A 24212-nucleotide genomic window follows, 5' to 3' on the forward strand; every position below is an offset into this window, starting at 1 on the left:
ATCAGATTGTTCGAACTGTAATCAGTCGGCCGGATAGAATAATATCTTTTTAAAATGCATTATTGTGCAATCTCTTTGACCTGAAATGTGTAAGCTTTTCCACCTGCACTGCTACAGAAATAAAGGTTACGGCATCACTGATGGTGTTTTAGACCCATCCAGATCTGCTGACTGACCGAGTTTGCACTCTCTGCAGGCTCTTGAGAGCGATTACGTGAGTGCACGCCTGCATCTTTGGATTGATCTGATCTTCGGCTACAGACAGCAGGGTTCGCCTGCAGTAGAGGCCGTCAACACCTTTCACCCGTACTTCTACACTGACAAACACGATAGAGCGAGCATGAAGGATCCTGTCGTGAAAAGTACTGTCCTTGGGTATATCAACAACTTTGGCCAAATGCCAAAACAGGTACGCCAGTTGAACAGTTTAAAGAAAATCAGGATATCCTCTATTCCTCTCATTTTTATTTTGGTTGTAAATACAGAATGTAATTTTGAAGCACTTTTCACAGCAATATATACTAGAGATGCATCAATATTCTATTTCTGGCCAATACTGAAAAGCCCATAATTATTTCATGTTATGGCTGATATGTTTTGACTAAATAAATAAAAAATAAAACTTTGAAATTTTTATTTATTTAACTGATATAAGTGAATTTAGGCATCACAACATTATAATCAGGGCTTAACATTAACACTCGCCGACCTGCCAAATGCGGGTGGCTTTCAGCAGTGGCGTGTAATACATACATTTTTCAATTGTAGTCTTTTAAAAAGGCATCTGAAATAAGTGTTATGTAGTGTTATAGTATAGATTTTTCGATACATATCGGTACTAAAATATCTGAAATGCTTTCAATACTCATTTTCCGCAGAATAGATACACGCTACTAGCTGCGCTTTCTCGCTCTCTCATCTTTCCTACAATCGTTTTACTCGGGATGAATATTGTTGTTGTTACAGGGCTTGAATTTCAGCATGGGATTTAACTCACTCCCGCAAATTTTATGCTCACACCCAAAGTGTGTGCACATAAAGCCACCTCTCAGTACTAAATGTAGCTATTTTTCACTGTTTATTGGGCGTAAACAGTCAATTACACAAAAAATAACGTCAAAATACCGGTCTTAACGAATAATCACGTAAACTCAGTTGTTATGTATTAAGTGAACGTAAACAGTTAAGAAAGAAAACGCATGTGTAACAGTAAAATGGATCCATGCGTCAGGTCTTAAAGGTAGGGTAGGTAGGATTTTTGTAAAAAAAAAATTTTCAAATTTGTTTAAACTGTCTTTATATACCAATACATAATTAAAATGTAAGTGCTCGGAAAAAGAGTATAAAAATCGAGTGACTGTAGACCTTTTAATCTGAAATAAACAGCTCATTATTTCCATTCGGGACGAAACAATTGATTGGCTTGGGCGACTGTCACTCACTCTCGCAACCATGGCTACCACCACTGTTGCTACAAGATCTGCCCATATGCGCGCGCACCCGTTTGATTTGAGGAGTGCAAGAGAGGCGCGGAACCTACGAAGAGTAAAATTATGGCAGAGAAAGAGCATTCAAAATTCAAAGCAACTGCATATGCAGTCAGCGAAGGCAAACAAGGCAAAAACTACTTCCTCGGACCCTGGTTGCCCGCACTCTTGAACGACCTCTTCTGCTTCGCCCTCGACCCCGGACCTGTCCTTGAACCGTCGAACGGTACTTGTCACCGGAGTGTAACGTTCGTCCTCATCAGAGTCAACAATGTTTTCATCATGGAAACTCTTACATGCAAAACACCGTATATGTTATGAATCTTACACGAAATTCACCTTCATCACAGTTTAACTGATGGTAATGGAAAAACGTGTATCAATGCAACCTGTTTTTAGCTTTGCCTTATAAATATAGCTCGTTACCTATAGCCTAAATATAGCTCGTTACCGAATCAAACAAAATATATTTTAAACTTTACCAGTATCGCTATGCTAGCTTGATAATGAGTACTAAAAGCCATCTTATTTGTTTATATTCATAGTGATAAAGTTAGGTATTTTATTACATGTGATTCTGACATGATGTCACTGCATGCACTGTGCCCCTTTCTCTTCACTCGTCTCAGGTAAATAAATGCGTCTTCCAGCTGAGCCTGAGCGTTTGGCGTCGCACGTTCATGTGTTTTGGGGGCGTGGCTTTGGAAGGAGCTCAGAAGGGAGGGGGTGGAGTGAATGGAAATAATGAGCTGTGTTTACAACAGTCGTGAGAGGTCTACAGACACTCGATTTTTATACTCTCTTTTTCAGAGTACTTACATTTTAATTATGTATTGGTATATAAAGACAGTTTAAACAAATTTGGATTTTTTTTTTTTTTTGAAAAATCCTACCTACCCTGCCTTTAAAGTGACAGCAGCCTAATAAACCTGCTGCCAAATTATGAGATAATATTGAAAATATTTATATGGCTGTTTTTCCTCATGGTAGCGATGTCAAAATTGTGGCCAGTGACAATGCTGAGTGCACTAGTTATTTTGGAAAAACAAAAAAAGTTAATGTCAAGCCCTGATTATAATGTACAGTATGAAATAGATATTCATTTTGAGATTTGCTAAATATCACATTTAACAGTGTTATTAAATTATTACTATTTTTAAAAATTCAGCATTAGATGACACCAAAGGTAATCTAATCCACAATTAAATATCCAATATCGACAGATAAAAGAAAATCTCCAATAAAGGCCAATAACCAATACAGTTCCAAAATATCATGCCTGATATGTGCTAAAATAGCAAAAAAAAACTATTCCAACAGTTTAACCCTTCTGCTGTGTTGAAAAATCTTGAAAAATGAGCAGTCTATTTTAATTGCTTTTAAAACACTCATTATGCTATATTACCATCAAATATAGGATTCAGTCTTTTTAAATCTTCTAACTTGTTTTCTTTTAATTAGAACAGGTTTTGTATTTATTGTTGGAACTAATTAATCGCAGGCCTCATTGATCTGAGCTTGCACTGTGTGGCTAAAAATCAGTTCAAGGCAAAGACATTAACTAGCATTTTTGAGGAAAAGAACATTTTTCTTTAATGAGATGATTTATTGTGGTACTGCATGTTAAATGCCATACTGAAAGAAGTTTTATGCTTGCAGCTCTACACAAAACCACACCCTAGCCGCACATCTTACAAGGGTCCTGCTGCGAAAGAGCCATCGGTATCCAGTCAGATAACCCCCTTTTTCTTTAAACTGGACAAGCTCAAGCCCTCCACCCAGGCAATAAAAGGTACACTGCCTGCTTAAAATGAACATTCTCAGCTCTGTGGTCGAGACCCCCCATTTAATCATTCATAGTCACCTTGTTATTTTATTCCATTCCTCAATTATTTTTTACAAGATGGGGCCACGTCTACAGGGAGCAATAGCAGCCGCGAGGCAGAAGATGCTGGCTAGACTTTTCACAGGCTAATTTTCTCAGTCGTAGCTCAGCTCGGCTCCATTCAGCTCCTGCTATTTGTTAGGCCGCTCTTGATGATACAGCCACTGAGGCTTATTTAATAATCTGAATATCCCAAAAGGATCTCTCTTAGAAAATTAGATGATTCTCTTTCACTGTGTTTCCATCTCTCTCGCTCTATTGTCTCTCACTCAATATCTTGTTCTCATATCAGGCGTTACTTTATCATACTGATCAGTAAATCCAACAAGGAAAGATTTAAAGGGCATCTTGAGACAGATTTGCAATCGTCTCATGCTTCATTATGGTTTCTGTTACTGTTCTACTGTCAGTGAGAGAGGAGATTGACTGTCCTCGGATACAGTATGTAGGTCATTTGAAAGTAGAATACTTCTTCCTCTTGACCACAAGTTTTTTTTTTTTTTTTTTTACTTTTATCCTTAAACCCGAGACATCGTTCCAAATTAAATAAAAAGTCCCAAATGCCTGATTCAAACATTCTAGATAGATTGATACAATAACAGTCTAAAAAGGTGGCTGACAAAAAACATGGTCATTTCAACATCAAGATTTTTGTGTAAATACAATGAGTTCCAAAAAGTCTTAAAACCACTTACACACCACTTTTATTAATTAATAACAACCATTTATTGTAATAGCAAGTTTTCCAATATTTTTAATCTTCATTTAGTGTTTTGGTTTTATTTAAATAGTTTATGACATATTACTTTTAATTAATAGTTTTGTGACAAATTAAAGTACAAATAAAATTAACTCTTTTAAATTAATTACATTTTTTTATATATATATACACTCCCTTTCAAAAGTTTGGCATCAGTACATTTTTTTTTAAAGAAATTAATGGTTTTATTCAGCAAGTCTGCATTAATTTGATCAAAAGTGCCAGTAAAAAATGTTACTAAAGATTTCTGTTCCAAATAAATGCTGTTCTTTTCATTAAAGAATACAACATTGACAATAAGAAATGTTTCTTGAGCACCAAATCAGCATATTAGAATGATTTCTGAAGGATCATGTGACACTGAAGACTATATATATAAAACATTTTGCAGTATGTTGATGAAGCTGATATTTCCTGTTGTTTCTCTTCTTAGAGCTCTCGCTGGGGCCTGTTGGTCAAATAGTGTGTAGAGAGAAGGATGTATTGGTCGTGGAAAAAAACAAACTTCTCATCCCTCCACATTGGAACACATACTTCTGCTGGGGATCTTGTGACCAGACCTGCTCGTTTGGGAGCTACACAGCTGAAAAGGTTTGCTTTTATAGTTTCTCTAGATCTATAAATAGATTAAAGTGACGGCCCTGCTTGTAATGTTTTCCTATTGTGTAACTGAATTATTGTTTATGGTTTAACAAGGTTTGATAGCTTTATTGCCTGTGCTGCAGAGCTTTGCCGTGTTTGAGAGCCTGTCGGACTGGGGAGAGGCTGTGTGTGCTGCCTGTCCCAACCACAGCACCATCATCACGGCCGGGACCAGCACTGTAGTGTGTGTGTGGGACGTCTCCGTTGGCAAGGACAAACTCAAACACATGAGACTCAAACAGGTCATATGTTCACGCTTAGGTGTCACAAAGCAGGTTTGTGATGTTTTTTTTTTTTCATTTTTTTTTTTTAAACAAATGTTCTGCTGTTTTCCATCCTAGGTCTTGTACGGTCACACAGACACTGTGACATGTCTGGTAGCATCAGAAGCGCATAGCGTGATTATTAGCGGCTCTTTTGACCAGACCTGCATCCTGTGGGACCTGGAGGACCTCAGCTACATCACACAGTTACCAGAACATTCCTCTGCCGTGTCTGCCCTGGCTATTAATGACCTGACCGTGAGTACCCTCCAGCAAAAACATACGTCAGCCTGAGGTCAGCCTGCATTTTACCTCCCAAATCTCTCTCCATCCATCTCACTCCCGCACATTTAATTTGGTTAGGGCCGTTCGGCTCGTGTTGCGTCTGGATGACACATTTATACCGGCTCATTTGCACTCGCAGAGTGGTTTCTGCAACTCCCTTCAGCCAGCTGTGTGAAGGAAAGGGTGGGCACATCCTTCCCTTCAGACCTGCTTTAACACTTAAACCCCGTTACACAGTGTGAAATATACCCCCTACTAAAAACACAAGAGACAAGTATTGATGCATGATTCCGAAACAGCAAATTGAAAGTATTTAAGATCATTTAACCATGTGTTATTTTTTCTTCATTCATTTTAGATGTCCAGATAGGTTATTGGGCTACTGTAAATATCAGAGTTGTGTGTCTTAAATTTAAATAAATTCATGTAAGTGTCATTTTTAACTAGAACAACATTTGAAAGTTTAAAATATAGTTTAGAGTTTGTAAGATTTTAAAAAGTTTCTTATGTTCACCAAGGCTGTGTTTTCAAAACTATGGTAAAAACTAATATTGTGGAAATTTTGTAATTTAAAACTGTTTTCTATTTTGATACATTTTAAAATAAATTATTTATACCTGTGATGGCAAAGCTGTATTTTCAGCATCATTACTCCAGTCTTCAGTGTCACATGATCCTTCAGAAATCATTCAAATATGCTGGGTTTATGCTCAAGAAACATTTATTATTATGGTTTAAAATAATTGTGCTGCTTTATAATTTTGTGAAAACCATGATTTTCAGGATACAACAATGTAAAAGTCCTTACTGTCACTTTTGATCAATTTAATACATCCTTGGCGAATAAAAGTAGTAATTTATTTTAAAAAACCCTAAACTTTGGAACAGAAGTGTAGATGGATGTATAGATCATCATGGATATATAGATGCCTGATATGTGCATCATTAATGGCCTTTCTGTCTCTCTCAGGGTGAGATTGCGTCATGTGCCGGGACCCATTTGTACCTGTGGACCATGAAGGGGCAGCTGCTGGCATCCGTAAACCCTTCCTGTTGGCCTGAAGGAAACATTCTGTGCTGCTGTTTCACACAGAAGTACGAGTGGGACTCTCGCAACGTGATCATCACCGGCAGCGCCGATGGCATCGTCCGGGTACGAATGCTCCTCCGAAGGCTCTGACTGAAAGATGATGGGGCGTAGCGAACTTTATAATGAGAGCGTTTAAATGAGAAGTCTTCTCCAAAGACTTCACCTTTGTGTTTAAGCAATAAATCTTTCCTGTAGTGTTTCCTGCTTAATAGTCAGGTAATATAGCTGAAAAAATATTAAAATATGGTAACTGGGATATTGAAATGGGGCTCACAGGCTTGGCTGAGAAGTCCCACTGAAGCATTAATAGTTACATGTGCTCAGTTTAGATGAGGTAAGAGCAGTTATTAAATCAAAATGCTTCTTAAATTAGGCATCAGTCGGAGCCTGGACCTGCGACATCAATGGCCGGCAGATTTGATTTATGAATATAGCTTCAATTGCATTCGATTGTTTCCCCTCTTTTTTTCATTAACCGTGTGGTTCTGTTCCAGATATGGAAGACTGAATATACTAGAGTACAATTACCTGGACATGAGGAGTGCTCGGTGTCTCAAGGGCATGTTTTGTCGTCAGCTCCTGAGGAAGCAGGTAACACTAATACACTTCACCTTAAGTGCAGAATTGAACAAGAGCGTGAATATGCGCTTTTGCTCTCGCCTCCGGCCATAGGAGCGGTGTAACCCACAAGCTTCCTTAATGGCCAGCATGAAATAACAGGAGCTCGCTCAGAATATTGGAAAACAATGTACTTTGTGACGTCACGAGAATCGTTATTTTCTAATACACAAGTAATGTTTGAAATTAAATAGCCAGACCAAATACTAGACATCCTTCAAAAATGCCGTAAAAATCGGATTACGTGTGTTCTTAAGTGTGATAGTACAGACACTCAGCCGGAGGTTCGGTTTTGAGCGATCCGCAAGAAAAGTTCATAATGATCTACTGTTTTGTGCGACGCATTAGGGCTAGCTGCGAGGAATTATGGGGCAAAGTTATTAAACATACAGCCTGTAAACACTGATGAGCAATTTTGCTGATGTAGGCATGCAATTTAGAAAGCAATAATAACCAAATCCAATTTGGTACACATTGGTTACAGCACAGCGTCAGCGCGTGTAAGTATCAACACGTTTAAATTAAATTGGGGGAACTCGTTGTAACAGTGAAGGCTTTATATTAGATGTATTTCTCTCAATTTAGCAACATGCTGACCATAAATAATCTCTGTCTCATATCTCACTCTTGCTTTTGCTTTTCTTAGACAGCAGCTCGAGGAAGTGGGAAAGACACCTGGTGCTCTGCCGAGAGTTAAACCGCAACCAGGCCGTCTCTCGGCGACGCTGCAAAAATAACCCTGCGATTACGGCTCTGGGCATATCCAGGTATTGACGAAAGGCTGGTCTCTCGGACCAAAATGTGGTCTGAAAGCTCTCCTTTTTGAAATGATTCAGTGCAGGATTAAAGTCAGCATTCTTCTGAAGATATCTTTTGAATGTGATTTCAGAACGCATGGCACGCTGCTGGTAGGTGATGCCTGGGGCAGGGTGTACAGCTGGTCCTGCGAGAGCTAGGATCAATCAATCCTCCGTCAGTCAGTAACTGCAGCTGAATGCCAGCGGAGAGTCCCTCTTAAGAGCTGCCTACGTATGCACTTTGCTCTCACCACTTCCAGCAGGACTGCTGACTTCAGGAGACCCACTCTGGGTCTGGTGAATTACAGGGATGACGCATTCTTTCTTGGACTGGGTGAGGCTCGCTGGCCAGGGCCGGAAACACAACACTGCTTATTTAAGAAATGAAAGATGATGCCATTTAAAAAAAATAAAAAATTAGGCCCATTTGGTGTATCGGTTTTATTGTATGGTAGCTCTCTTTCTCTCACTGGACTCTCAGAAAGCCAAAGTAATGTTTATTTTATAAACACCGGTATGCTGGAGTTTCAAAGCCATTCGCTTGTGTGCCATTTCATATTTTTGCTTGAAATTACACTTGTGGACATCCTGAATGGATATGCGTACCTTGTAAAACAGCAGTTATTGATAGGGCTGAATCAACCCCTCTTCAGCCAATTAGAGTCAGAGTTTCCATTGGCGATGTGCCCCGGGTTCCCGTCATAGAGGGTGCGGATGTGTAAAGCTGCATTTACACGCATTCCATGATGTGGGGAATTCTGAAATAAATGCCACAAAATTATGGCATATAGGAAACAACAGTGATATGCTGTTTTATCCGTGTAAAGTATTATAATTGCTAACCATAGACTGTATAGTTGCTAACACCTTTCATTTTTATATATTTTTAAAACCTTCGAATAGGTGTTCAATAAACATGTCTTATCAATGTTGGAAACAGTTGTGCTGCTTAATATTTTTCTGAAAATTGTGATACATTTTATTTAAAATTCTGTGATTACTAGAATGTATGAAAGAACAGAATTGATTTGACTTTTGATCAGTTTTGATAAATAAAAATCATCAGGTTTACAATGTAGAATATATCTATTTAACCCACTAATGCATATTTAATCTGATTAATTTCTCAGATGTCTTCAAACGCATAAAGTGTAAATGTGTAACATCATCTGCTAAAGATGCCAGGAATATTAATGAATCTTATGATTTGAATAGCGTCATTTAGTCATGACCTTGAATGACGCTTCTGTTTGCTTGCAGCCACGATTAATAACAGCCTGTATTTTCTGACATCCTTAATGAATGAGCGAGCATGTTTATTATATAGGAATGCTAGCGAATATAAGCTTTCTGTGACTTGTCCGTTTGTACGTGTGGTCCCCTGGCAGCATCCAGCAGTTGATGTAATGTTTTCGGTAGTTGTCAGGGCTGCTGGAGTAGTTAAATTCATAGAATCAACACAGATGTCCATTAAGTTTAAGAATATGGGTCACTGCATGCAGAATAACAAGCTTTTACAACAACATTGCAATGTGGACCCTGGAAATGCTTTAAGTATAATTATTTAATATACTTATTTTCATAATTATATGTATATAAATTTATTTATTATATTATATACTGTATATTAGACTGTACACAAGCTAACTTGTTGAACAGAACAGAAGAAAAAGCTTCTGGTCTTCCGCTGTCCAGATGTGTAATTTTGCTGTGTATTAAGGGTCTCTTTGGCACATTAATGAGTCCGAGTCTGGATCTCTCAAGCAGGCGGACAGCAGGGAAAGAGCTGTGATTACTGGGAACTCCCACCAGGCCACGCTCCACTTCCCTCTCTGGGGAAGAGGGCTAATTGTTGCTCCCCTCCAACCTTTGGAGACTGTCTTCTCCTAATAGTCATCATTAAGCAGCATGAATAATCCAGCGATGGGGGTCGGCCCATAAAGAAAACTGGTGGGAATCTGAGATCAACCATTTCATGAGGTTATATCTCCACTGTGATTGGATTTAATGTAATGTATACTTGCTCTCAAAATGCGAAAAATAAAGAAATATTAATGTCCACTGTATTAAGATAGTAGGCCTACGTAAGATGCTATGTATGTTTTTGTAGGCCTCTATATATATTATATAATGTATATTAGACTATATACAAGATAACTTGTTGAACAGTATATATACTTGTGTATGTGTATATAGCTTATACAAAACGTCATATTTCACAAAGTGTACATATCAGCCCTTCACTGAGAGCCATGAAATAGTGGCGGTTTTAGCGTTGGCTATGGACAAGTACTGTAGGCCCACAACAGTGAATATTCGTAAATGCCAGCAGGACCTTTGGATGGTGCGATTGACCAATCAGAATATAATATAATTTAGCGGCATATTTCATTTTTGACGGGAATGAAAATGAGGCCGAGACTTAACATTTCCGGGTTTCTCAGAAGCGAAAGTCATAGTTGGGTAAACTTCTATGGCGGAAAATGATATAGATAGATAGATAGATAGATAGATAGATAGATAGATAGATAGATAGATAGATATTATTTGTGTGTGTGTGTGTGTGTGTGTGTGTGTGTGTGTGTGTGTGTGTGTGTGTGTGTGTGTGTGTGTTCCCATTTACTCAAATAGCAAAACCCCACAATAGTGTTTTCACAACTTTCAAAAAGAGTTAATAAAATAGAGATATTGATAACGGCAGTCAGAGAGAAATAGGCCTATGTCAATTTTACCGTCAGTCAATCACAGCCGCTGTGAAACACACCCGCAGCAGCGTTAACTGGTTTTAGTAATTTGATGCAAATGTAATATAATACAAAGTAAAGTGTTATAAACGTACATACATTTAAAATAAAATAAAATATGTAAAATAAAAATACTTTACAGGATTTACGATGCTGATCACAGTTAAAACGCGTCATTACAGTGAAGAAGGTCCATACCCCATACAGTGGGCAGGTCAATGATTGTGCTGTTTTTTATTTTTATGACCGACTCGAGTAAAATAATGTTACTCACTGTATCTTCCCTATATGTCACTGTGAGGAAAAGAGCTTTGTAAAATCCTTCAGATTTTGCCCTTTTGGAGTTTCTCCGCGAAAATAACAACATATGGGTTTGGAATGACATGAGCGCGAGTAAATAATCACAGACTCTTGCTTTTTTGCTGAAGTTGCAGCTCGGAGCGGTGAAAAAATGCGATTTTTCTTTCTTTTCTTTTTTTTCTGCCTTATTTAGTCAAGGAAGGGTGTTGTTCAAAAACACAACAGAATTGAGAGCAGATGAATTTGCCCAGCTTTTGGTGGCCTTATATGTTAGCATCTCTGTGGTAAACTGTGTTTGTGGATTTCTCTCCCTTGAGAACAGTTGAAATTCTTGCTTTGTTCTGGGTTTTGTGCTCGCAACATCTGCACGTATTCATACAAAACAGCAGAGATGAGGCCTCTCTCTCTCTCTCTCAGCTGTCTCTAGCTCTCTCTTTCTCTGAGAAGACCCGGTCAGAAAATGCTCGGGCACTCCTGCAGAGCAAAAACAAAACGGGACAGCAGAAGGCCATCGTAAGTTCAGATGAGACGACACAGGCAGGGTTTGATGAAGAGAATAGCTGTGTTTACGCTTGACGCTTATGTTTCAGATAGATCCAGAGCTGAGGGCGCAGGAGAAACTGTATCTCGCTCTGTCACTCCATCTCTGCCATCCTTCTCTCCTTCTCTCACGCTGCATCTGCTCATTAATATGCGCTGTGACCACGAGGAAGAGGAAGGGGGGAGAGTCGCTCTCTTTAACCTTTGTGCATGCGGCTAATTGTGCTAAGTAGAGGCGCTTAATAGACTGGAAAATAATCACCGTATATCTCACGAAGAGAAGCAAATGACCTTCTGAAAAGACAATAGCCATCTCAATTTTAATACGTCGCTGATTTTATGATATTAAATGTCAAACCATTTGGGCTCTTCTGAATAATTAAATCAAATAAATTATAGCACCTAGGCAGAACCATCTTGTAGCCTAACCCAATTATAATGCACTGTAAAGCTAATTATTAAGCATGATTACAATTAGTATGATTTTAATAAATGTAACCATTAAAGGGTTCATCACAGTCACTGGTTCTTAGCTGTGTGTGGGAGAAATGGAGAAAGAGAGAGACAGACTAAATTCAAGAACGGAGGATGTGCAGTATCAACTGCTTCATGCTTATAATAATAACTTGTCCAAACCTAATTATGTAGACAGAGCTTTTAGCTGTTATAAAACATAATAAACATAATAAATTATGAGCACTACTGAATTACAAAATATTACAGATTTTATCAAAATGTTTTATATATATATATATATATATATATATATATATATATATATATATATGCACATTAAACAGCAAATGCTATATATATATATATATATATATATATATATATATATATATATATGTATGATGCTAAATATATTTAGTCCCTATTGCTGTTTCTAATTCTAAATGTTTATATTTGTAATATACATTTATTTATTTTTAGTGCTGTCAAATTGATGAATCACATCCACATATACACACACACACACACACACACACACACACACACACACACACACACACACACACACACACACACATATAGCCTATTATATAAACACAAAGTTTTATGTCAGATGCAATTATTCACGATTAATTCATTTGACAGCCCTATATAGAATTTACACTATAATTTAAACATTTTATAAATATAAAAATATGTATTATTAATAACAATTATTGTTCACAAATATTATGCATTAAAATAGTAAAAACGCATTCTTTTTTTATAAATAGTCACAGTCAAGCTGAATTGAAATGATCTAACACACACTACAGCTGATGCATATTTTCAGTTATGGAAAGTAAACTTAAACAAAGAAGGTTATAAATGTTATTCTGGTTACATCAGAGGGTTAAATAGTCTTTGATATGCTTCAATACACAATACGTTATGACTGCCAATAAAATGAGACAATAAATTGTGCTCTTTAGCTCATACTGTATCATCCTCTGCTTTTAGAGGAGAAATCTTTATTTCAACATAGCAAAAAATAAAATTGTTACATATTTTACAAAATTGCATAATCAAATTATGCACGTTTGGAGTTAAATCCATTATGTAATCCTTTCTTTTTGCTTAAAGAAAGCAAGGTCTTAAATCTAGAGGTACATAAATGTGCCCAAATATATCAAAAGAAAATGCTGCTGTTGTATTACAGAGTTATGCTAGTACATGTGGAATACCAGAACATCAGTATGTAGGTAAAAAATATTTTAAACAATCTCATAAATAATTTTTGGTATGAAACTCTTAATATACATATTTACACTTGCTTCTCCACAAAAAGTATTTGGGCGTAAACAGTCCCCGTGCAGTGTGTTTCGGGCTCAAGTTGTGCACATCCAGTGGAGTCTGTTTTCAGCTCAGGCTTCGGTTTCACCAGCTCCAGCTCTGCGTATGTCAGACTGTCCTCTACCACCCTTGGCTTGAGGGCGAGAAGAGCGAAGACAGGGCGTTTCAGATATATGAACACTACAGTATGTGGTCAGAGGTCTAAAAGGGGCGTTTAGTATTCACTGAGGAATGTGGGGTCAGACAGAACAACATGAAATTATAGGTATAATTTTAGGATTGTTCGTAGACGGATGTAACTAGGAGTCTCAAGTAGGAACAAGCACTTGATCTGATAAGTAGATATGTCAGATGGTCAAAGCAAGTCATTCTAAAAAGGGAATGCAAACACCGCAAGTGGACAGAGCAGAAGCATAGACATATTCATGTCCTCCAATACCCTATCAATTACACTCATTGAAACAAGTCTGATCTAACGGATTTCACAACACAATGCTGGATCTTAAAATATTTCCTTTCTGCTTTTCTGCTTTTCTGTGATTATTTCCCTGGAAACTAATCTAATAAGAATCAACCATGTTAAATAAATAATCACGCTTTGGAAAGCAATAATAGTAAATAAAATTATAACACCCATAAATGGAGGTAGGTATAGCAATAACTGTGGCGAACATAGAGCTCTATGAGAAAGCTACATTATTTCCCTCTTGCATGTTTCTAGTCTGTGAAAATTCAATTGAGAGGCTAAAGAAAGTGCGTTGTTAGATGCAAATTTCAAATTGTGAATAAAAAGATTACATATACAAAATTAATTATGAAAAACATTATAAAAGAAATTTAGCAAGATATATATTTAGGACAATTATGAAACCATATCAGCATCACTTAATCTTTTTAACGTTTTAGCATGAAAGCAAATAATGCTCTTATGTAAAATGAATTCGATAAGAGTCGGCATTCCTACCATTTTTGTAGGTTGTGGCTTTAAAAGTTTGCTTCTACGTGGTTTTCTTGGTGCAGGTGCTAGAAAACAAACCAAACTATGAAAAATATATATATTTTCAAGGGTTCGAAATTTGAAAACACTTTACAATAAGGTTCTATCGTGTACCATTAGTCAATGGAATATCAAGCATTTATTAACCTTGGTTAATGTTAATTTCTACATTCACTAATACATTTTAAATGTTAAATTAACAGTAATTAATGTATACTGAATGAATGTGAATTACAATGGACAAAAGCATCTGCAAAATGCATAAATGCAATAGTGTATTTATAATTTAATATGAACTTATATTATTAAATGCCATTAAAAAGTTCATTGTTGGTTCATAATACCTAATGCATTAACTAATGTTACCCAATATTTTTGATATCACAATATGTACCCAGGGAGTACATGGTGTTTCAATGTACCTTTAGCTGGTATCTGTGGTGGTGGTAGTGGTTCAGTGACGTCTCTGAGATGAGGTTTGTGTCGTTTCTCTTTTCTGTGCATTGCAGGAGAGGAGCTGGACACACTGGTTACTGTCTCCCCTGAGCTGGACATTTAAAACAACAATGTTAGTCTTAGAATCAATCATACATGCATAACAGTAAAGCAGTGGTAAACCAGGTCTACCTGTTTTCTGGGCACTTCACAAGGTAATAATTGGCTAGATGGAGACAGAACAAGCATAAAAACATTAGAAAAAAATGAATAAATAATTAAATAAATACTCAGTGACAACAAGAAAAACAGTATTGCATAATACAAAAATAATTTCATTTTGAAAAGATTTTTTTGCACTGATGACATTGTATCGTTAAAGTATCGGGTAAATAATGTGGACTCTAGGGTAAAAAGCTCATCACCTCGTAGTCTTCGTTTGTGCTGTAGGTGCTGACATGTGATAGTCACGGCAAAGACAAGCATGCAGACCAGACCGACAGAGCAGATGAGCACAGCACACAGATACAAATCTGAAAGAGATCACAGCAAAATAATGCGCTGTGAACACTTTATTACAATGAGCGTGAACCCTGCAAACAAACAAATGATAACATTCTCCAACAATCAGTATTACATTCTTTTTACTTTTAACAAATGTTATTAAAACTATGAATTACACCCACAATAATGTGTTTTTATTTTGTGTTTAAAATGTAGTGGATTTTGTAATAATGCAGTGGAATTGTTGTAAAGTGTCATAAACCAAGGAAGAATCTTTATTCCAATAAAAGCTTGGGCAAAGCTGACCACAAAAATAAACCAAACACCTTGAGCACACTTGGTTTACACTTGGTTGAATTTGGTTTGGTCTTTCTCCACCAGAAGGGAGGAGATGTAACACACTAGCCAAAAGCTAGTCTCAGCCTCGGACGTAACGCCCACGGACCAACTTCTGCCGTCAGTCTGAAGGTCTGGCTACTCGAGACTAGCCAAAAGCTATCTAACATTAAGCTGTGATCCAAGCCAGTGTCTTTATCAGTGACAGAGACCATACACCAGACTGCAATAAACAAGCTCTATTTTATTACAATATTGAGGCAACGGCATACCTTCAAACATGCTCCATATGACATCAGCTTTTCCTGTGCTTGGTGTATGATGTACTGAAAACATTAAGAGAGAGAGAGAAAGAGAGACATAAATACAGCTGCAATTAAAGTTATGCAAGCATTGCTGGGAGCATCAGAGCAACTGCAACAATTAATAATTAAAGACATTTTTAGAATATATTTGGTACAAATCCCAAATACAATCATCACTTTGACATAGGTGGCACTGTTTCCAAATTGATGTGTGAGGAGACAATGACACATATGAAGTTTAAGGTCAATATACCAAAGTGTTGCAGATTTATAGCCTCAAAATAAGCTTGGCACCATGCTATCAAATTTGTTGATGTGTTTGAAAAAAGTAGCTTTTCAAAAAAATAATTAAATGGCAGACAGCAAGTTCGACCGAATATGGCATAATTTGTATTATTGTTCTTGGTATGACTCAAGGAATCTATAAAGACCAGTTTCATTAAAATAAACACTGAATTAAAAGAGTTTTATGATTTTTGGGCAAAGCTATTTTTCATGTCTCCAGTCCTGACCAGTAGGTAGTGCTGTGCCAAAATGCAGCATGTTGTCTCAGGTCATGCTTGTGATTACATGTACCAAGATTTGTCTCAATACGCTAAAGCGCTGCGGAGAAATAGGGTGCATCCAAAATCGCAGACTTATTTAGTAGGCGGAAAACAGTAAGTGGCAAAAGAAGTATGTCCGAATTCAAAGTACTCATAAAACAGTAGGCAAAAAGGACCCGGATGACCTACTACTTCCGATTCTGAAGTGTGCATATGATGAACACTTTACTATCCCATGAGGCCACGGGAGAGGATTTGTGAATGGCAGTGAAGCGGGTAAGTCACATGATAATGACAACATGGCGAATGTAGTACGTCCAGATTACATTCATACTACACACACTCATACTATATAGAATGTACTTTTTTAGCGGTCGTAATTACTTTTTCAAAATAAGCACCTTCTCAAGAGAGTATGCTAGGAGAAGAAGGAAAGCTAACAGATACAATGGACCCTTTTCACATTTCTGGGGTTCTCAGAAGCAGAATTTGTAGTTTGTACTTTTTGTAGTTTTGTAGAAGCAGTTTGTAGTTTCATTTAGGTTTTTAGGTATTTTTTTTATTTTATTTTATTGCAAACTTGTTTGGGTTGTTGTGGATTTTACTGCACTTAACATTTGTATTGCAATTTTACAATCCATGTTCAGGGGAAAATCTCTGTATTATCATATTGTTGAAAATTTGGGTCAAGTCTCAACCCGGTCATTCTCTCCAACATCTTGTTTACTGTGGAGATTTTTTGCAGGGTTGTGCTTGATGAGGCTTCAATATGACCAGGCAAGGACATTTAGTTTAAAAGGAAGTTGCATTAGCGGCCTCTAAAAATACTTAACCTTTGACCTTGAGAAATGTGGCTTTAATAAATCTATCACAGAAAGCTTATAAACAGCTATTAATACATTCAGCATGCATTACATCAATGTTTAAATAACTTAGTCTACTATTAATTATTGTTAATACTTGTTTACCTGGAAAACTAAGTTCAGATTTTTGAGAATACATGGAAAATCATACTCTTTCTCTCATTCACTCTTTAAGTTTTCTTCGTTCAATGCTTGCTGCATGACATTTTTTAAACAGGTCAGGGGAAATTGCTTGCAGATGTTGAGGGCACTGTTGGAGAGAATTACTTTCAAAGATAATTGTAAGATAGTTAAAACTTCAAATGAGCTCAATAAAATGTAGATGACTGAATGATGAAAAGCAATAAAAAGTGTAAGCAAGAACCTTCTTATTTATGTGCCTTTAGCATGACAAAAACTTGAAATTTCCTGTACACTCCCTCCATCTGCCAATGGTCAGCCAGATACATAGTTCTGCCCCAAAACCAATACCATTGCTTGAGTCAATGTTGCTGTGTTGGGCAGGTTACTGAGTTATGGTCTGGCAAAGCTTCATTAAAACTCATTTCCAAAGGGGCGTCATCAACGGACGTCGCTCAAATGCCTCTGGGCGCAATTGGATAGACCTAAAACTAATCAGAGCGATCGTCATCGTGTAAAGCCATATGCTGCGCCCCAATTAGCCTAAGTTACACTACGCCATAAAAGTATGTACTCTTTTTGTGAAGAAAAGGTATTTACTTCTGAATGTGTAGCAAAAAAGTAGGCAAGCTTTGGGACATACTACTTCGTCATCTTTATCGGACGGATCTGTCGCGTTCATCCTGTCACGTAAACTGCCCTGTCAATCATCTTGTCACAGTTAAAATCCTCTATTAAATCTAATTTAACTTCCTAAATGAAATGTAGTAGCACGTTCATCTGCCAGTGGGTCTTTCATGGAGACTGTCCTCATGTGTTTGCAATTTGAATATAATAATGCATTTAAAAGTTGCTGCGCTTCACCAACGGACGTCGCTCAAATGCCTCTGGGCGCAATTGGATAGACCTGAAACCAATCAGAGCGATCGTCATCGTGTAAAGCCCGCCCCAACGTTTCTGATTGGTGCCGCAATTTCGACGGATTAGAAATGGGCTTGAATGAGCTCTTTGCCAGACTACTTGCAGAGCAAATCTAAATTTGCCGGAAGTTGTCTGGGTTTTCCCAGGCTAGGTTACCCCTTAAATGCATGAATGTTTCGCCAATCATTATTACATATTCGGGTATTTAGTTATATCTAACACGGCTGGATCTCTACCTTCTCGATAATATAAAACTCTCCTGATATTAGAGTAACAATTACAGGAGAATCAAATAAAGCATATTTTGTTTCCTTTTGGAGCTTGGAATGGTTCAGTTCGAGCAGATGTTTCATACCATCATTACTGTCCTCGTCAGAGCTCATTTTCCAGCATCTGGCCCATATTCGCAAACCTCAAACATATTCTAAAAACGGTCATTTTCAACATCTTCAAAATCAATATTTTAATCGCTGACAGCTTCTTCACCAGAATCACCATCAAGTGACAGTGACACTAATATTTGATTGCGTTCAGTACTTGCTCTGCAGTAAATCGCTGAGCCATTTCAAGTTTTGCTGATGATACTTCCTAATCTTTTGTTTTTTGTCTGCGGTAACTATGAGTGAAACATCACTTCATCATTGTGTCAGATATTGCCACCTTGTGGAAAATTGGTGAATTGCACTTATTCAGTCATCAGAGATTCAATTATTGTTGTGAAGAAAAAATATGCTTACACCGTTACACACATCGGGTCATTAGTGACCCTATATTGTAATTTTTACAACAAAAAAAGTGGTAAAACAGGCATTCTTTTATAATTGTATATATTTCTTTCTTGTTAAATAGTTTACAATGAATTGATTAAGGAATACTAAGAAGGTTGATGTCTAACTTGAAAAAAATGTATGAGGATGTGGGTAGTGAATGATGTCCCAGGTCACTAAAGACCCGAGGGTTAAGATGCTAAAGAAACGTAATGGAAGGGTAAATCAATCTACAAATGGTTCTCTCTGCATATTAAGCAAGGAGAAAGTATTGTTTTATATTAAAATTACACACTGTTACATTACCTTAATTACTAGAGCAGTGAAAGGCACAAGATAAATCCTTTCCAAAAAAAAAAAAAGGACACTCTGTCCACAGCAGATATACAGTTACACATCTGATCTGCATTTTCTTTCAAGTCAAAACCATTCTATAAAACCCCTGCTAAACTGTAGGGTTCAGCACATTTTCAGATCTGCAGAAACACTGTGCAATGACACTCGAGAACAAAGTGCACACTACATCCGAAGTCAAACGGGTGAGGAACGGGGCATGTTTGAGTGCCGCTTTTGTTTTGGAAAAGCATTAAGTCATTTGCTGGCCGACCCCGTGGCTGTAGTGATGGTTGAAGTGGTTAACCCCGCTCTGTAGTCCTGCTTTGGTCTATGTTTATGGGGGATCTCAGCTAGTTGACATTGTTTTGTTGTACATAACAAATTCCCCGGTTTAATTCAACCTACGACCTACATTTCCTTCCTTATTGCCTCTTGTTTGTTTACTCTTTCACTTGTTTTTTTCTTGTACTGGTCTCAGAGTCGGGTAAAGTGGGGTATCTGTGGTTGTATAAACCCTACAGTAATTTTATGTTGCTTATATCCCTCAAACCCACATCTTTATATCAGTGAGATATATGCTGGTATTTTTCTTCAAATAAATCATCAGCTATATGTGCACTTTATGTGGTGGTTTTAAAAAATAAACCGCAGTTTTTCTCTTCTCAAAATAAACTGCTTACATATACAGAAATTTCACAGACTTGTTACTTTTAGAATTTAGCTTCTAAAGCATCAGTTATACAAAGAGAACTATACAAAGGAAAATGCAATGGTTATTCATTGCCGATGATGAAGCATAATAAATAACTTCACTTTTTGAATGGTACAAAGCTTCTTTAAAGAAATGGTTCATCCAAAAATGAAAACCGTGTCATCATTTACTCACCCTCGTGTCATTCCAAACCCATATGACTTTCTTTCTTCAGTGGAACATAAAAAAAGAAATATGACTTGTGCACTGTATTCCAAGTCTTCTGAAACCTATAATAGCTTTGTGTGAGGAACAGATTGAAATGTAATTTATTATGCACTGAAAATCTTTACATCTGCTCTAGTTCTCACTGGGACGTCCATGAGAGAAGCAATGTCTGATTTGTGAACGCATCATTCTTTTGAGTTGGATCTTTTCAAATGACTCCATTGATCCAGTTTACAAAATCGTGACAAAAACTGTTAAAGGTGAAGATTATCAGTGGAAAAACTTATATTTTAGTCTGTTGATCACACAAAGTGATTTCAGAAGATTTATTTACAGTAAAAGTATCATGGAATACTTTTATAAAATGTTGATGAATGATATGGTGTTTTTGCATGTTTTTTAAAGTTTAAAAGCTCTAGTATATTCTTCAGAACATCTTTTGTGTTTTATGGAAGAAAGAAAGTCATACGGCATGCAAAAGTCAATAATGACAAAATGTTTATTTTTGAGTGAACTGTCCCTTTAAGTGCAAACAAATACTTCTTTGTTCTCTTCATTGTTGCTAGAATCAGGCAATTGCCGTTTATCAGGCAGATGATTAATCCAGTGGACGCTGAAGCATTGGGGACCTCTCGCTGTCCGAACACCATAGGAAAACTCATAATGCAGCCAGAGTAAATGTTTTCAGTGGCATCCTTGCCAAGCCTCCTCGCTCTGTCCCCACAGCATGTCCAGGTTGCTCTCATTAACAGGCTCATGGTCTGTTTGTGTTGGCCCAAAACACATTTATAGTGGAAATGATGTATATATGTGGAAGGTGGAACCCTGAGACTTACAAACACACCGAAGCTAGCATGTAAGAAAAGGCTACGACGTGAGAAATGGGAATGTTTACGCCTCATTTTCTTGTTGATTATTTGAAAATTTTATGGACCGTTCTAAAACTATTTGGATTAGGGCTTTGAACCGTTGACATGGAGTAATGTCACTGTGAATCTGATATAGTCACTCTTTTGTGATGTTCTGAAAAGACAGACCATCCCCTCTGTAAAAGAGGTTTACAAATAGCTAACAATGACCTTTGTCACTAATTGTGGAATTGAAATTGACCCTGTGCTGGATACTGAAGGATTAGTGAACTGGAGGAAACAGCTGTCGTGCGGTTAGCCCTGACCATGGCAAGACATCACTCTTACACCACATCCAACTCAACCACAGTGTTCGCTGGCACTAGGCTCTGAGTTGAACGGTTAGTTTTAAACGCCGATACTCCATATTGCTTACTTGCATAAAAAGCGTTCACATTGTGCAATTTTTCTAATCAAATGCATCTTGCATTTTTTTGTTATTGCACTAATTAATTTGTCCAAAAGGAATGGAGGAGGTGGTCCAACAACAACAACAACAAACTTACGCACATTGGAGAAATGATCGTAACATCAAATGTATGATGGTCTCTACGCAACATTTTATAAATGAGGCCCATAATGTCTCACAAGAACAATTCAGATGAGTTGAATGTACTTTGAAACTTTCTGATTGTACTCGTAGTACATAGTGTTCTGTTTATGTATGCATCAAAACAGAGAAGCCACAAAGTTAACTTGACAAAAATGTCAAAATGGCAGACGTGTCAACTACCAAAACACATTGCAAATGTGGTTTCAATGTATGATTAATGATTCAGTATTTGTATAACGTGCAATGAGTAAAAAAAAAAAAAAAAATGCTTTTTGGTGCTTGGACTCAGGTTTACTAACATGCTAAAGCTAATGGTCGCACTAAATGAGAGGATGCACATTTGACATATAAAAAAGGTGAATGCTTCTATATATAAAAAAAAAGTGTTTCATTTGAGAAAACATTAGCCTTCAGAATTCATATACTGAATGGCTGAGCACATAATGTATTTTACATAATTTAATAAAAAAAATCCTCGTTACCTCTTAATTCCATGCTCCCTGTTCCATTCGACGAGGCCCTCCACTTGTTTCTGTGCTTCCGTATTTCCTGCACTTTACAGGTGTAGTTACCCCCATCCTCCAGGGACACATTCAGGATAAGCAGACGGTAGATCTGTCCGTCCATTTCTTCCCACAGGTGGAACTTTGTCTGGGGAAAGTGCTTGCTGTAGTTGCCGTAATACTTGGCTTTCTTCATGCCCATCCTGACCACGAGGTGCTCGTCTTCAGGAGTGGGGAAGTAGAGCCAACGAAGCACCAGGACACTGCTGCTTCTCTTCCTCTGAGACACTAAGCAGGACAAAGTGATGTTGTCTCCTTCCATACACATGCTGACTGGCCCAGGGGTGACGGACACATTTAAAGCGGCACTCAGCTCTGGGGGAAAAAAACAACATGTTTCTCTGTATTATTACTGCTAATGTATTATACTAAATAGAGTATATTTGATTCTGTCATATTGTCAATTTAAATGAGCATACAGAAGAGAAATAAAAGAGATCATGAAAAGAAATCTTGAAAGATAAAAAATAGCAAATATAGATTGACCATAGTTTTTTTTTTTTTAATGCATAATATAAATTATATTTATCCTTCAGTTTTCTTTGGAGCTTCATTTGTGATATCTCCTATTCTGGCCTAAATCCATGACCATTAAAGGGTGTAAAATATTTTGAATGCATCTGGGCTCAATATGCTCTGCCAAACAGAAACTACAGGTGGAAAACATTTGTCTGCCTTCTTGAACTAGAGGACTGAGCAGGGAACACGACAACAAGATTGTATCCAGCTGTTAAAAGCCTTTGTCATGTTTATGTTGTGTCCCAATTACTCGAGTCCCTCAGGGGTCAAGCGGGGCTCTGTTTTCAATTCAAAAACCACATCACAAGAGAGATTTGGACATAAACAAAAAGAAAAAATCCTAGTTGCTTAACTAAGACTGTTCAGAATAATGCAGTCTGACATATTTTGAAATATGCACTGGAGAAAAATACACAAATATAGAGTAAAAGTAGGTCAAAGAGGTTTTGCTTAAATAGTTTTATGCAGATAAAGACTGCAGTTACTTTACATGTATGACAAACGTGAAGCATTCATCTGAAAAATCTCACTGACCATGTACCCCCTGATAGCAATTTTTGCCAGTTTCGTCACTGCATATTAAAAGGCCAACATAAACACACATCCTTACCTCCAATAAAAGCCCTAGTCAGGAGAACTATCGATACAGCGGAGAGCTTCATTTTGCAGACCCGCAGGCTCCATAAACCCAACTAAACGTCAAGAAAAGAAAGGAGTCCCTGAGATTTTTTTCTCCTTTTCTTTCTCTTTCTCCCTCTCACTGTGTGTGTGTGTGTAATCTGAAACAGTGCGTGCTCTGTTCCCAGTTAGAAACACCCCTCTTTCCCAGTCTTTCTTTTTTTCACCCGCACTCATTTTCTTTCTCTATCCTGAAATCACTCCCCCTGCCAGTGAAAAGTACGTAGGAAATGTCATTTCCTGAGAGAGCCTTTGGAAGCAGCACAAATTTTCAGCTGGACCTACAGCATCCGAAAGTATAGGAGCAGCGGCCAGGTCTTAGTGAGGTTTAAGAACTCAGCTTCTTAGATAATGAGTGAAGACAGTGGCATGTCTCACAATGACTCACTTTCCAAAGTGAGAGTCCAAAACCCCCTTTATATAAATATTACATTTATTATGACAGTGGTAAAAATTGGGTTTAAAAATGTAAGCTGAAAGCTAGTTCACCCAAAATGTTTTATTAACGCTGATCCAAATTCTTTCTTCTGTTAAACACAAAGGAGATATTTTAATGTATTTAATTTCTCCCATGCAGTTACAATAATCGGGACTTTTAAGCTTTAAAAAAGGATGCAAAACTATCATTAAAGTATCTTAAAAATAGTCCATACATCTTATGCACCATGCATAATTTATTTAAAATCTTTGTATAACAATTTACAAACTGACCAAAATGTCTTTCGAAATTAATACTTCATATTC

General features: G+C 37.2%; 2 protein-coding genes across 4 annotated transcripts in view; one reads left to right on the forward strand and one right to left on the reverse strand.

The window, feature by feature from the left end:
• Window positions 1-9124, forward strand: part of wdfy4 (WDFY family member 4) — a 53517-nt gene extending 44393 nt beyond the window's left edge. For all 3 annotated transcript variants that reach the window (XM_081350942.1, XM_081350943.1, XM_081350944.1), the window contains 9 exons: window positions 197-409; window positions 3147-3279; window positions 4566-4723; window positions 4858-5016; window positions 5116-5295; window positions 6293-6475; window positions 6907-7003; window positions 7677-7797; window positions 7920-9124. In XM_081350942.1, the coding sequence (XP_081207068.1) occupies window positions 197-409; window positions 3147-3279; window positions 4566-4723; window positions 4858-5016; window positions 5116-5295; window positions 6293-6475; window positions 6907-7003; window positions 7677-7797; window positions 7920-7986 (1311 nt within the window). In that variant the 3' untranslated portion in view covers window positions 7987-9124. The remainder of the gene's footprint in view (window positions 1-196; window positions 410-3146; window positions 3280-4565; window positions 4724-4857; window positions 5017-5115; window positions 5296-6292; window positions 6476-6906; window positions 7004-7676; window positions 7798-7919) is intronic.
• Window positions 9125-12610: 3486 nt separating this feature from the next.
• On the reverse strand, window positions 12611-23661 carry vstm4a (V-set and transmembrane domain containing 4a). The gene is made up of 8 exons (XM_081350405.1): window positions 23401-23661; window positions 22191-22586; window positions 15744-15797; window positions 15057-15164; window positions 14824-14857; window positions 14619-14743; window positions 14164-14222; window positions 12611-13332 (listed from the first exon to the last, which is right to left on the reverse strand). The coding sequence occupies exons 1-8, from the start codon at window positions 23450-23452 to the stop codon at window positions 13171-13173; spliced, it is 990 nt and encodes a 329-aa protein (XP_081206531.1). The 5' UTR covers window positions 23453-23661; the 3' UTR covers window positions 12611-13170.
• Window positions 23662-24212: the final 551 nt, after the last annotated feature.

Source organism: Scardinius erythrophthalmus (genome assembly GCF_964197995.2).
Source record: "Scardinius erythrophthalmus genome assembly, chromosome: 21".
Classification (NCBI taxonomy): domain Eukaryota; kingdom Metazoa; phylum Chordata; class Actinopteri; order Cypriniformes; family Leuciscidae; genus Scardinius; species Scardinius erythrophthalmus.